This window comes from Elephantulus edwardii, unplaced genomic scaffold (assembly GCF_000299155.1).
Source record: "Elephantulus edwardii isolate Elephantulus edwardi_28Jun2011 unplaced genomic scaffold, EleEdw1.0 scaffold00326, whole genome shotgun sequence".
Classification (NCBI taxonomy): Eukaryota; Metazoa; Chordata; class Mammalia; order Macroscelidea; family Macroscelididae; genus Elephantulus; species Elephantulus edwardii.
This window is the reverse complement of record NW_006400076.1, coordinates 128,983-140,710: the sequence shown is the minus strand read 5'-3', so window position 1 is coordinate 140,710 and position 11,728 is coordinate 128,983. Positions and strand designations below refer to the sequence as shown.

Below are 11,728 nucleotides of genomic sequence, written 5' to 3'. Positions count from 1 at the left end.
TAAGACAGTTGGTTTAATTACTATTGGAAAATGCTTGTCATTCCTCTGTAGCATCTGGTCCCCACTGGACCCTCATCATTTCCTTCACCTGCTTCCCCCATCGACCAAACTGTGCAGCTCTGCAATTGCATCCTGGCACATCCTCACCCTTCTGCCCCCAACCCTCACCTCCTTGTACCCCCAATATGTTTTTCCCAATAAAAAAAATAAGAAAAAAAGAAGTGAAAAATAAGGAACTCATGCAATATTATTTAAAATGGGTGACCCTGGAGGACAATATGCTGAGTGAAGTATCTCAGTCACAAGAGGACAAATACTGCATGGTGCCACTGTTATAAAACAGAACTGACCTCAGGGTTGGGGGGAGACTGAGAAAGATGGGTTCAATAGTGTATACTGCATTAAAACAGATGAGGGAGAAAACTGTTTGAGAGGGATATGTGATTAGGTATTATTGTCATAACACGAGTCCAGAGCGAAGTCTATATAGTGGAGTGGACCAGGGGGAGGGATTGTAAAACAATTAAAGGATTTTTCTTTTACTTTTCCAAGAGGGTAGTGTACTAGGGGGGAAGGTGAGGAAACAAAAATAAAAGAAAGGAAAAAAAAATTAATGAGATAAGCTTAAGTTACTAGGAAATTTCTTCCAAATAAGAAGAGGGAGAATTATTTCCTGAATCCTATCCCTCTGCCTCTTAGTTTCCAATCCTGTATGAGATTTTATCCACTTTTTCTTTAATATCAATCACTCTCAAATTTACCTCTTCAGCTCACCCCATCCTTTTTTCCTAAACATCAATCCACACTTCAGTTTTCTTGTTCTATGCAAGTATATCTTGCTGCAATTAAATCTTTAAAAAAAAACAAACTAATTTCTCCATTCCCTAAACTATAGCTTCTGATTTCCATGTTCTGTCTTGCAGTGTGGAACTCATCCCTCTCCCCCTTCATCCAATCAGCTGCCAAGTCCTATGGATTTTATTTCCAGAATTCTCTCAATTCTGCCCATTCTTCATTGTTGCCACCACCATCCTGGCCTTCCTCCTCTCACTTGTCATTTTTACAGAAGTCTTTCCAAAGTATGGTTCCTAACGTGTCCCTGCTTCTCAGAAACATTTTGTGGTTTCCAGTATGTTGTGATGAAGCCCGAGTTGCTCATACAAGGCTCTTTATATTTTCCCTATGGCTTGTTATTGTTGTTAAATGCCATCGAGTTGAGTATGACCCATAGCAAGTCTATGAAGCACAGATCTGAACCCTGTTTTATCCTGTACCATCCTCACACTTTCCAACACATTAGAGCCCATTGCATCAGTCACTGTGTCGATCCACCTGGTTGAGGGTTTTCCTCCTCTTTACCTTTCACCTTTCCAAGCATCACATCCCTTTCCAAGGAATAGTCTCTCCTAACAATAGGCCCAAAGTGTGTGAGGCAAAGCCTCACCATTTTTGCCTCCAAGGAGCACTCTGACTGTACCCTCTCTAAGACACATTTGTTCTTTTTTGGCTATCCATGGGATATTCAGTACTCTTCTCCAACACCATAGCTCAAAGGCATCAATTATTTTTTTTTCTTTCATCCTTATTCATTGTCCAGCTCTTGGGTGCACAGCAAGTGATCGAAAAGACCATGGTCTGAATCAGACACACCTTAGTCCTTAAACTGACATCATTACTCAATAATTTAGAGAGGTCCCTGGTTGCAGACTTTCCCCGTACAATATATTTCCTGACTGCTGGTACCATTAGGTGAGATCCTTGTGTAAATTTGCTATTTGTGTCTTATAAAAAAGGTATTTGTAATGAATAAATCATTGAAATTACAAAGTTTGGTCATTCTATTTCCAGTTTCATTTCTTTCACCAAGCCCATATTTTCTGACTATTATTTCTTCTTCACTGTTTCTGACTTTTGCATTTCAGTAACTATGCATCTTGATTGCATATTCAATCAATTTCAGACTGCAAGATTTGATAAAAATTTTCATTTTCCCTCCATTTGGCTCGAGATATAGGAGCATAGATTTGAACAATAGTCATTTTAACGGGTCTTCCTTGTATGTGAATGGATAATATCCTTTCGTTCACAAAGTTGTGTTTCAGGATAGAACTTGAAATTGACTTTTTGACTATGAATGCAACACCATTCTTCCTGTTTTTCATTCCTAATTTAGGATACAATATGGTGATCTGATTCAAAGTGGACAAAGCTAGTCCATCTCATCTCACTAATGCCTAATATGTTGATGTTCATACGTTCCATTTAATTTTTCACAATTTCTAGTTTTCCAACATTCAAACTATGTACATTCCATGTTCTAGTTACTAAACAATGTTTGCCATTATTTTTCATTTTGACTAACTTCCAATCTGGGCTCTACTCTTAGGACTATGCACATTTCTTTACTGTTTAGAGGGTTATTAAAGGGCTCTTATTTAAGAAGTAGATGGCCAATCTTTCTTCCTCGTCTGTCTTAATGGCTACTGTAATGTTACTTACTTTTCAAACTAAACTATATGCTTGACATTTATTTAATCCTCAAAAACAGTTATGCTACAGGTACTATTGACATCCCCATTTTAGAGACATAAAACTGAGACTAGGTGTTATATACCTAGTTTGTTGTTGTTGATTGCCTTCAAGTCAAGTGTGACTCATAGCGACCCTATGAACCAAAGGCCTGAAGCTCCTCTACAACTATTGACACTTATCAAAGTTCATAGAGTTTCCAGAGGCATGTTGTCAAATGCAAGATTCCAACCCAAGGAGTTTAACTGTAGAGCCTAAATTATTTACTGCCATCCTGTAATGCTTTTGTCATGTTCTTAGGAGAGGCTGTTCTTTGGAGAGGGCCATCATGCTTGGGAAGGTGCACAGTTAGTGAAAGAGAAGAGATGGATTAGTAGAGTGACTGCTGCATTAGGCTCAGGTATGTATGAAATAATGAGGAGGGCACAGAATATGACAGGATTTGGATCAGTTATTTACAGGGTTGCTATGAGTTGTACTAGACTCAATGGCACCTAACAACAACCAACATAGTACCTTGTACTCTGCTCCATTGTGAAAGATGCAGAAGAGATGTAAAGGGTCAGCAATCTTTTTTTACTTGGATGCACAATTAACACTCATGATAATAGCAGCCAAAAAATAAAAAGAAATGTTGCACTGGGAAAATCTGCTGTCAAGGGCCACTCCAAAATGCTTAAGAGCAAGGATGTAATTTTATAGACTAAGGTGTACCACTTCCATAATAGCTTGCCTCTGGAAACCCTATGAAGCTGGAGAAAGGACAAAAGTCATATAGGAGGTGGACTTTCATTTATAGGCTCACTATGAGTTGCCTGCAACTTGACAGCACTTAACAACAACAACAACAACAAGGTGTACCTGATTCAACCTATGGTCTTTTATTTACTTCCTGTGCATCTGAAAGTGTGATAGTGAATAAGGTGTTAGAAGGATTGATGCCTTTGCATTGTGGTGTTGGAGAACAGTACTAAATATTCTATGGACTGCCAAAAGAAGAAAACCCCAGCCTGTCCTGGAGGAAGGGCAGTCAAGGTACTCTTTAAAGGCAAAGATGGTGAAACTGAGTCTCATATACCTTGAGCATATTCAGAAAGGGTCAGTCTTTGGAAAAGGAGAGTCTCTTGGCAAACATGGAGGGTCAGAGAAGGATAGGAAGACACTCAATGCTTTGATACAGTGACTGTAACAATGTACTTGAGCAATCAGATGGTGAGGATTGCTCAGGGTTGGGTGAGTCTCACATCTGTTGTTCATCATCAACTCCATGGCACTTAACTCTGTTACCCCATACTCCAAACAAACACCTGTCCAGCACCTCTTACCAGTTTTGAGGCTTTCCCTCATGTTATCCCTTTACTAGAAAATACATGAATTCTTGAATCTCTCAACAGCATTTTAAGTGTTATACTTTATACCTGGAATCTTTCCTTTAATTCACTTATGTTCAACTTGTACTGATTATTGATTTTTTTTCCCTTTTATCCTGTATTTATTTGATACTTAGGGCAGTTCCTAGGCGCAGTGCCTAGCTCCTGGTACTCTATTTCTCTATAATACTACCTTTATACAATTGAGAACAAAATGAGTGCATGTGATAAAACACAAATGCCATACCTTTCCCCCAAGACTGTGTATGTCCGGGGCTGTCAAACTCTGGAATGACCCGAATCCCTCGCAGCCGAGCATATTCGATCACCTTGCGGACGTCATTTTGTGTGTAAACATGAGACAAAGAATAGCTGCCCTGTAAAAGCCACACAGTGCAAGGTTAAAAAGTACAAAGTGGATTTTGTCCTAGAAATTGTCAACACTTTCCTATCTGGTAACTTATTTATGGTCTAACAAATACAGTGTAATAAATAGTCATTATGTGATGCTGAATTCTTCATTCAAAAATAAGACAGCACCATAAAAAGAGGGGGTGGGAGCTAAAAATAATACGACACACATGTACAAATGGTTTCAGGGTTAGAAAAGCTATTGAAAACAGAGATGACTGGCTACTAAATGTACACACACAAAGAATAAGATACTGTTTGATGTTCTGAAATTATTTTTCACTCTATTTTATGCATAAGCTCCTACTGCACTTTTGTTACTCTCAGATTTACTAAGAGAGCTATTTCTACCAATTCCTCTTACTTTTAAAATGTCAACCTTAATGCTATACCATTTAACTACATAGCAAAATGGAAATAAAATGTTTGTCTCTAAAGAAAAATATATGGAAATGGTTTTGCCTTTGTCAGTTTTAGAATAAAAATGTAAATATTAAAACAAAGCATGGTTGTCATCTTTCAAAGTCAAGGTCACTACACTATTGAAGTTTAAAAATTTCCCCATGGACTGTATAATTGATCTGATTTTTTAAAAAAAGATTATCCTTACTCCCTTCTATAAATCAGAGTATAACTCAATATCAGAGATCATTAAAGACAAAAGCATTCAAAGTGTTACTGTAGCTTATTTCTCAAAGCTGTATGTGCTCAATTCCTGAAAAATTACTCTCCCCTACCGTCCTTGAAAATCAGAGTTATATCTAACCAAGACCAGGTTTAACTATCCATTTATATTAAGTACAGGGGACAGAAGAACAAGTTAAATGGCAACGTGTGGATGTCATCAGCAAAAGCCTTGACTGGGAAATGAAGACAAACAGCGTAACATTCTTTAACAGAAAATATAAATTACATGGAAGACATTTTTTTTTTCTATTTTAGAAAGGATAGCATAGAATCCTATAAATAAAAACTGAATTACTACATATCAACTCAGCACAGTGGTCAGACCTCCTCACTTGTATCTCAATTAAAATAAAATGGGATTTTGTTTGTTTGTTTTTGATGAAAAGAAAATCCTAAATATGGGTACTGGGTGGACATTTGATGATATTAAAGAATTATTACTTTTTGTGTGATAATGGCATATAAGTTTGGGTTTGGGGTTTGTTTTTTAAGTAGGCTTTTTTATAGTGAGATACAATATCTGGACTTTACTGGTTTTTTTCAGAAAGGAAAAAAGATAATTCAAAACAATCCTATTTAAAACATATATGGCTGCAAAATATACTATCCTAAACCTATGTTATTCATGATCACTTCAGGTCTCCTACATTCATTAAAGTCTCATATATCTGTACTGTTCCCTATGCATTATTTAAAAGAGCCTAACAGTAAAAAATAAATTTTATAGATCCAAAATGCCACACCATAGCCTAGTTAGAAGAAAAATTAAAACCACACAAACATTTAACCTCTATGTTTTAAATCGATTCATTAGAAGAAATACTTACGCTGCAAACTTCTCGTAAAATTATACCGAAAATTTTGTAGACTAGACAAAGACATGAATTACTCACTTTATGGCTTAACTCAGGAAAAGTGATGCTCTGGTAAGGGAAGGACTGGTCATCAACTATATGCCAGTGGAGAACATTAAACTTATTAAAAGCCATGGCTTCCTGCAGAAAAACATGAAAAAAATTATATACTGCATATACTCAATTTATGCTGTTACATACCATCTAGTTATGGCCGAACCAACTCACAGCTGACCCTCCAGTGGGTTTTCAGAGGCAGTAAATCACACAGGAAGAATTTTCCCATCTTTTTCCTGTGGATTCGAACCATGTGCCTTTGGGTTGGCAGTGCAGCTCCTTACCACTAAGCAAGCCACCAGAGTTTCCTCAAACCTAAACTACATAATTAAATTCACATTGTTTCCAATGCTTCTGTTTTCTTTTTCAGCAGAGAAAGAACAAGAAAGAAAGAAAAACATCTTCATCATATACTTCCCACGATATGCCACTTTCCAAAAGTCTGCAGAGAATTCATGTATTATTCTAGATGGTGGGCTGTAAGTTGATTCTGGGGGAGGAGCACAGGTTATTAAATCCTGGTGAGTGGTTAGGGGTTTTCAACCAATGAAAAGTAACTCTTCTCCTTTTTTTCTTTTTAAATTTATTATTAATTTCAGTAAAAATTTACAGAGACTTTAGATTTCCTTTCATTCATTGTTGCACTTTTCTTCCCTCCCAACCCTCCCCCTTAGTACACTACCTTTTTGTAAAAGTAAAACAAAAATTCTTTGTTTAACAAACCCTCCCCCAGGTCCACTCACCATGTAGCCTTCGCTCTAGACACCTGTCATGACAAAAATACCTAATCGCATATCCCTTTTAAATAGTTTTCTCCCTCATCTGTTTCAATGCAGTATACATTATTGAACCCATCTTTCTCAGTCTCCCCCCTACCCTGATATCAGTCCTGTTTTACAACAGTGGCACCATGCAGAATTTCCTTTTGTGACTGAGAAACTTCACTCAGCATAATGTCCGCCAGGGTCACCCATTTTGACTAATATTGCATGAGTTCCTTGTTTTTCAATGCAGCATAGTTTTCCATTGCATGAATATACCACAGCTTCTCTATCCAATCATTTGTTGATGGGCACTTAGGTTGTTTCCAACTCCTTGCTATTGTGAACAAAGCCACAATAAACATGGGTGTGCATATATCTGCTTGGATGTCAGTCTCCTTTTTTAAGGTTAATGTGGTGTTTGGGAATTGTATCAGCTTTGCAAGAAGATGTCTCGCCTGACAGAAATAAGGATGGTAATACTGCTAACTCTGATAATAAGGATTCAAGCTAAATCTTAAAGAACATATATTCCAGGTCCACCCTTACTTCACTCTCTCAGCTGGAGAAAAATGTTACTGCAGATTTGAACTTGTACAACTGGGCCCCATCAAATAAAGTCGAAGCTAAAAGATCAGTAGACAAAATTTAAACTGTTAATCACCGTAATTATCAAACTAAATTACGTGAATTAGTGGCTAGTATAGGATCGATAAATATTTCCTGTATACCAAAAGATAAATGTAAAGGAGATAATGTCACAAATGCCAAAGTCATGTCTTGTGCACCTGAACCATATGTCTTATTAATTGGTAATAATGTAATCACTGGTGATTATCCAAAATATAAGTTGTTCTCGTTGTATCAGCTCTATTGCCAAAGATGACTCAGTTGTTATTCTAAAGAATCCTCCTTTTGTTATGACACTGGTAAAGTTAAATAATATTTGATATGATGATAAAAGTTTGCAAATTTAAAAAAAATTATATAAGTTGCCATTAAAAGTTTAAAAAGCTGTAGGTCTTGTTACTGTAGAAATTGTTTCTCTTATCTCTATGCTTGCTGTCTCTACTTCTGCTGTAGCTTTAACACAAAAAGTTCAAATGGCTAAGTTTGTAAATGGGTTAATGCATAATGTAACAAAAAAATTGGGCAGAGCAAGAAAATGTAGATAAAGTTATGGAACAAAAATTAAATGTTTTGTATGATATGGTAAATGTATTAGAAAATATGGTAAAACAAATTAGAGTAAGAGAAAAGTTAAGATGCCATGTGGCCTATGGTTATACTTGTGTTACAAAATTAAAATATAATAGTTCAGATAATAATTGTATAAAAGAATATCTCATTTAAAAGGAATTTGGATGTCAAATAATTATTCTCTTAATTTGTATGATTTGCACCAAAAAATTATAAAAATGTAAAATACCCTAGATATAAATATTTCTACAGTGGGACAAGCTAGTCAAATATTTGAAAATCTTTAAAACTGGTTTCCTTCAGTCAATTCATTTAAAAGTCTAATTTTTATAATTGTTGCTCTTGGTATTATTGTCATATGTATATTATGGATCCTTCCTTGTGCTGGTCGTAGATTAGCCAAGCGATATCAAGAATTGCTGGGTAAAGTACATGAAATTCAACTTAAAGCCCTCCCCAAACAAATGCAGGATGTGTAGCCAATGATGGGTAAGGAGAAAGACTCGCTCATGATCCTAAGACAGGGAGTAGCATAAATTGCTATCATCCCCATGACGGGTGACTTGAGTTTGAGTTCTCTTATCCACCTAAGACAGGCAACATCCTATATTTTAATATTTTGGAAGGGGAATTGTCAGCATCCTGGATATCTTGTAAAGCAAGATTAGCCCTGTACTGTAAAACCAGCAAAACTAACTCCATCTTGACTAGAACATCTGCTTGGCAATAAACAACTCAAGAAAGTAAAATATTAATGAATAAAAGTAATGAAAGGTCTCAGACGTTAGAAAATGTAATCTACCTAAACTCTTTCTTTCTTAGAGCACACAATAAGGTATTCTGAAAAACATCTTTGTATTGTACTGAGGTCTGCAAGAGTTAATATTTGACCTTATAGTCAACATCTCGAACGGAAAAAAAAATGCGATTGTTATCACAAAAAAGGCCTGAATTTACTGTTTTTAAAGCAAGGAGGACTATGTACTGCACTAAAAAAATAGTTTTTATGGTAACCATTCTGGAGTAATCAGAAAAAGCCTTAGCTCTGACAGAGGCTAAAAGAAAAAAAAAAAAATAAGACAGCAACAAGGAAATTGGTTCTCTAACTTGTTCAACTGGTCCCCAAGGTGTCACTACCCTTCTCACTTCAATTGCTAAACCGTTACTGTTGTTAATTCTCATTCTAACTCTTAGTCAATGCATTTTCAGGTACTTAGTTAACCTCATCCAAACTCACATGCAAAAGCTAAAAATCCTTATAACTCAAACTCATTATCAGCACCTCACTAAAACTGATAAATCAATGATTTGATTTATCAGGAAAAACCAGTGGGAAATGTAGGCATCAAACATCAAAAACTCAGTTTCTGACAAAGTGCAGCTACCTCCATCCCACTTGCTTGCGTAGTTTGCAGCAAGCAATCTCCCCCACCTGTGATAAACCACACTCTGTTGGCTGACTGCCTCCCTGAGCTATGGCTAACCAATAGAGAGCAAACTAGTACTAGAACTACTATAAGTAGCCAATCATAAACTGTGTAGCTAGACGAAAGAGCAAGAAAGTATAAAAGGGAGGGCTCGCTTGGTCTCGGGGCTCTCAGGTGGATGCTGCAGTGTCAGCATGCGGGAGCCCGGGTTCAAACTCGAAATAAACTCTGTTAATTCGGCTAATTGGCTTGGTGGTCTTTTCTGGAGACTCGCTCAGTTACAGGAATGGTGCAGGGAAATATTTAAGAATCAGAGCTTATATTGCTGTTTGAGGTTGAGTCAGAATCGACTCATAGCTGACCCTTACAGAGGCTGTAAATGTGTGAGTGGAAATTGAACCTGTTGGAACAGGTAGGGGATTCAAACCACTTAACTTTGGGTTGGCAGTGCAACTCTTTATACAATTGCTGCAACCCACTCTAATTCTCCACATCCTAAAAGTTGGAAACCAAACCTTATTTATTAAAGAAATTTGGTGCAAACATAATTTCAGTAAAGATGCAGAGACATAATGGAGAGAACTGGCATAGTGGTGCTATTTATTCTCTAGAAGAATGAATATAATATAGTGTTTACAAAAGTTGTGAACATAATTTTTTGAAAAATATATTTTCAAAATTATGAGGGGCATTTTGGTTTATCAAACATCAAAATCCCTTTCCCATTATCTGTGATGAAAAGATATGTCTGAGGTACTTGGGACAGGGAGATGTGCATGCAGACTGTGCATAGAAGTAAACATCTCGAGGACGCTGGGAGGTTTCTCACTGTCTAGAAAGGGAATTACAAATATTAGAAATGGGAAGGACTTTCCTCATGGTGCTAGATTATATAAAGAGGGAGGTAGTGAGTATTTTGCGGATGAATAGGTATAGAAATTGTTAAAAGTATATGTGTTCACACACAACTAAGTATATATTGTTGTCGACACCCTTGGTACCAGCAATCAGGAGATCAGGAGATGTATTTCATTGGGTAAGTCCACTGTCAGGGATCTCTCCAAAGTACTGAGGTGCAATGATATTAGTTTGAAGACGAAGGTGCACTTGACTTTTCAATCACTTGCTATGTATCTGAGAGCTGGGCAGTGAATAAGAATGACAGAAGAATTGATGCCTTTGAACTGTGGTTTTAGAGAAGAGTACTGAATATTCCATGAGCTGTTAAAAGAACCAGGTATGTCTTGGAGAAGGTGCAGCCAGAGTATTCCTTGGAGGCAAGGATGATGAAGCTTCATCTCTCATACTTTAGGAATGTGACTAGAGAGGCTATACCTTGGAAAACGACATCATGCGTGGAAATGTGGAGGGTCGGCAAAAGAGAGGAACAGCCTGAACCAGATAGGTTGACACTGACTACCACTATGGCCTCAAGTGTGCCAGAGACTGAGAGGACGCGCAGGGGAGGACAGGGTTCATATGTGTTGTTCATAGAGTCACTATGAGTCATGTTCTACTCGATGGCACCTAACAACTTCATATGCTAGCACTAGACAGCCCAGGTGGCACTAACTCATAGTGACCCCAGGTACAACAGAAAAAACCTTGCCCGAGATACACGTAACCTCAGGTGCTTTCTGGTGAGAAGGCTGATTCCAGAACTGAGGCAGGGTCAGATGAAGCTGGAACACAATTTAAAAAAAAAAAAAAGGTAAAAGTGCCTCTAAGAATTGAAGAGAATGTAACAAAAACGAGTTTGAAGGACTTACACTAGCCAAATTACTAAAAAACTCAAAATCACTGTCATCAAATTGGTTCCAATTGATAGCAACCATTTGTTGGCTTAATTGTTGGTGTGTTGTTTTTTTTTTTAACTTTATATACTAGATTTTTTTTACCAAATTCTAATACATTGTTTTCCAGAACAGATTCTTCCAATTTCCCTCATACACCCCCCATCAAATTGAACCATGCCATGATTAATGCCTCCCTTTGGCCCGCACATCCTCACACCTCTGCTTCCACCCTCCCCCCCTTGGATCCTTATATTCATCCCACAAAAATGGTTTCATACAATATTTGTCCTTGTGGGACTGAGCTAGTTCACTCAGCATAATGTTCTCCAGTCCCTCCCAAGTTAGGTAGTAATTTACAAAATCATTGCTCCTGCATGCTGCATAGTATTCCATTGTACGAATGTACCATAATTTCTCAATCCACTTGTTTATGGTTGGACATCTGGGCTGTTTCCATGTTAAATGATGAATAATGCTGCTATGAATATTGGTGTACAAATTTCTGTTTGTGCCTCAGTTCTCATTTTCTCAGGGTATATTCCAAAAAGTTCTGACAGGCGTGGTCTTGGACGGAAATGAGGATTGAGGACAGGCGTTTCTCACAGGCATCTCTCAAAGGCATCTCTCAAAGGTAAC

At 37.3% G+C, this 11,728-nt stretch overlaps 1 protein-coding gene across 1 annotated transcript in view; it reads right to left on the bottom strand.

The window, feature by feature from the left end:
* Nucleotides 1–11,728, bottom strand: part of HEXB (hexosaminidase B (beta polypeptide)) — a 60,979-nt gene that overhangs the window by 10,181 nt on the left and 39,070 nt on the right. Inside the window, exons 6-7 of the mRNA XM_006901435.1 lie at nucleotides 5,891–5,992; nucleotides 4,147–4,276 (exon numbers count right to left, since the gene is read on the bottom strand). Of these exons, the coding sequence (XP_006901497.1) occupies nucleotides 4,147–4,276; nucleotides 5,891–5,992 (232 nt within the window). The remainder of the gene's footprint in view (nucleotides 1–4,146; nucleotides 4,277–5,890; nucleotides 5,993–11,728) is intronic.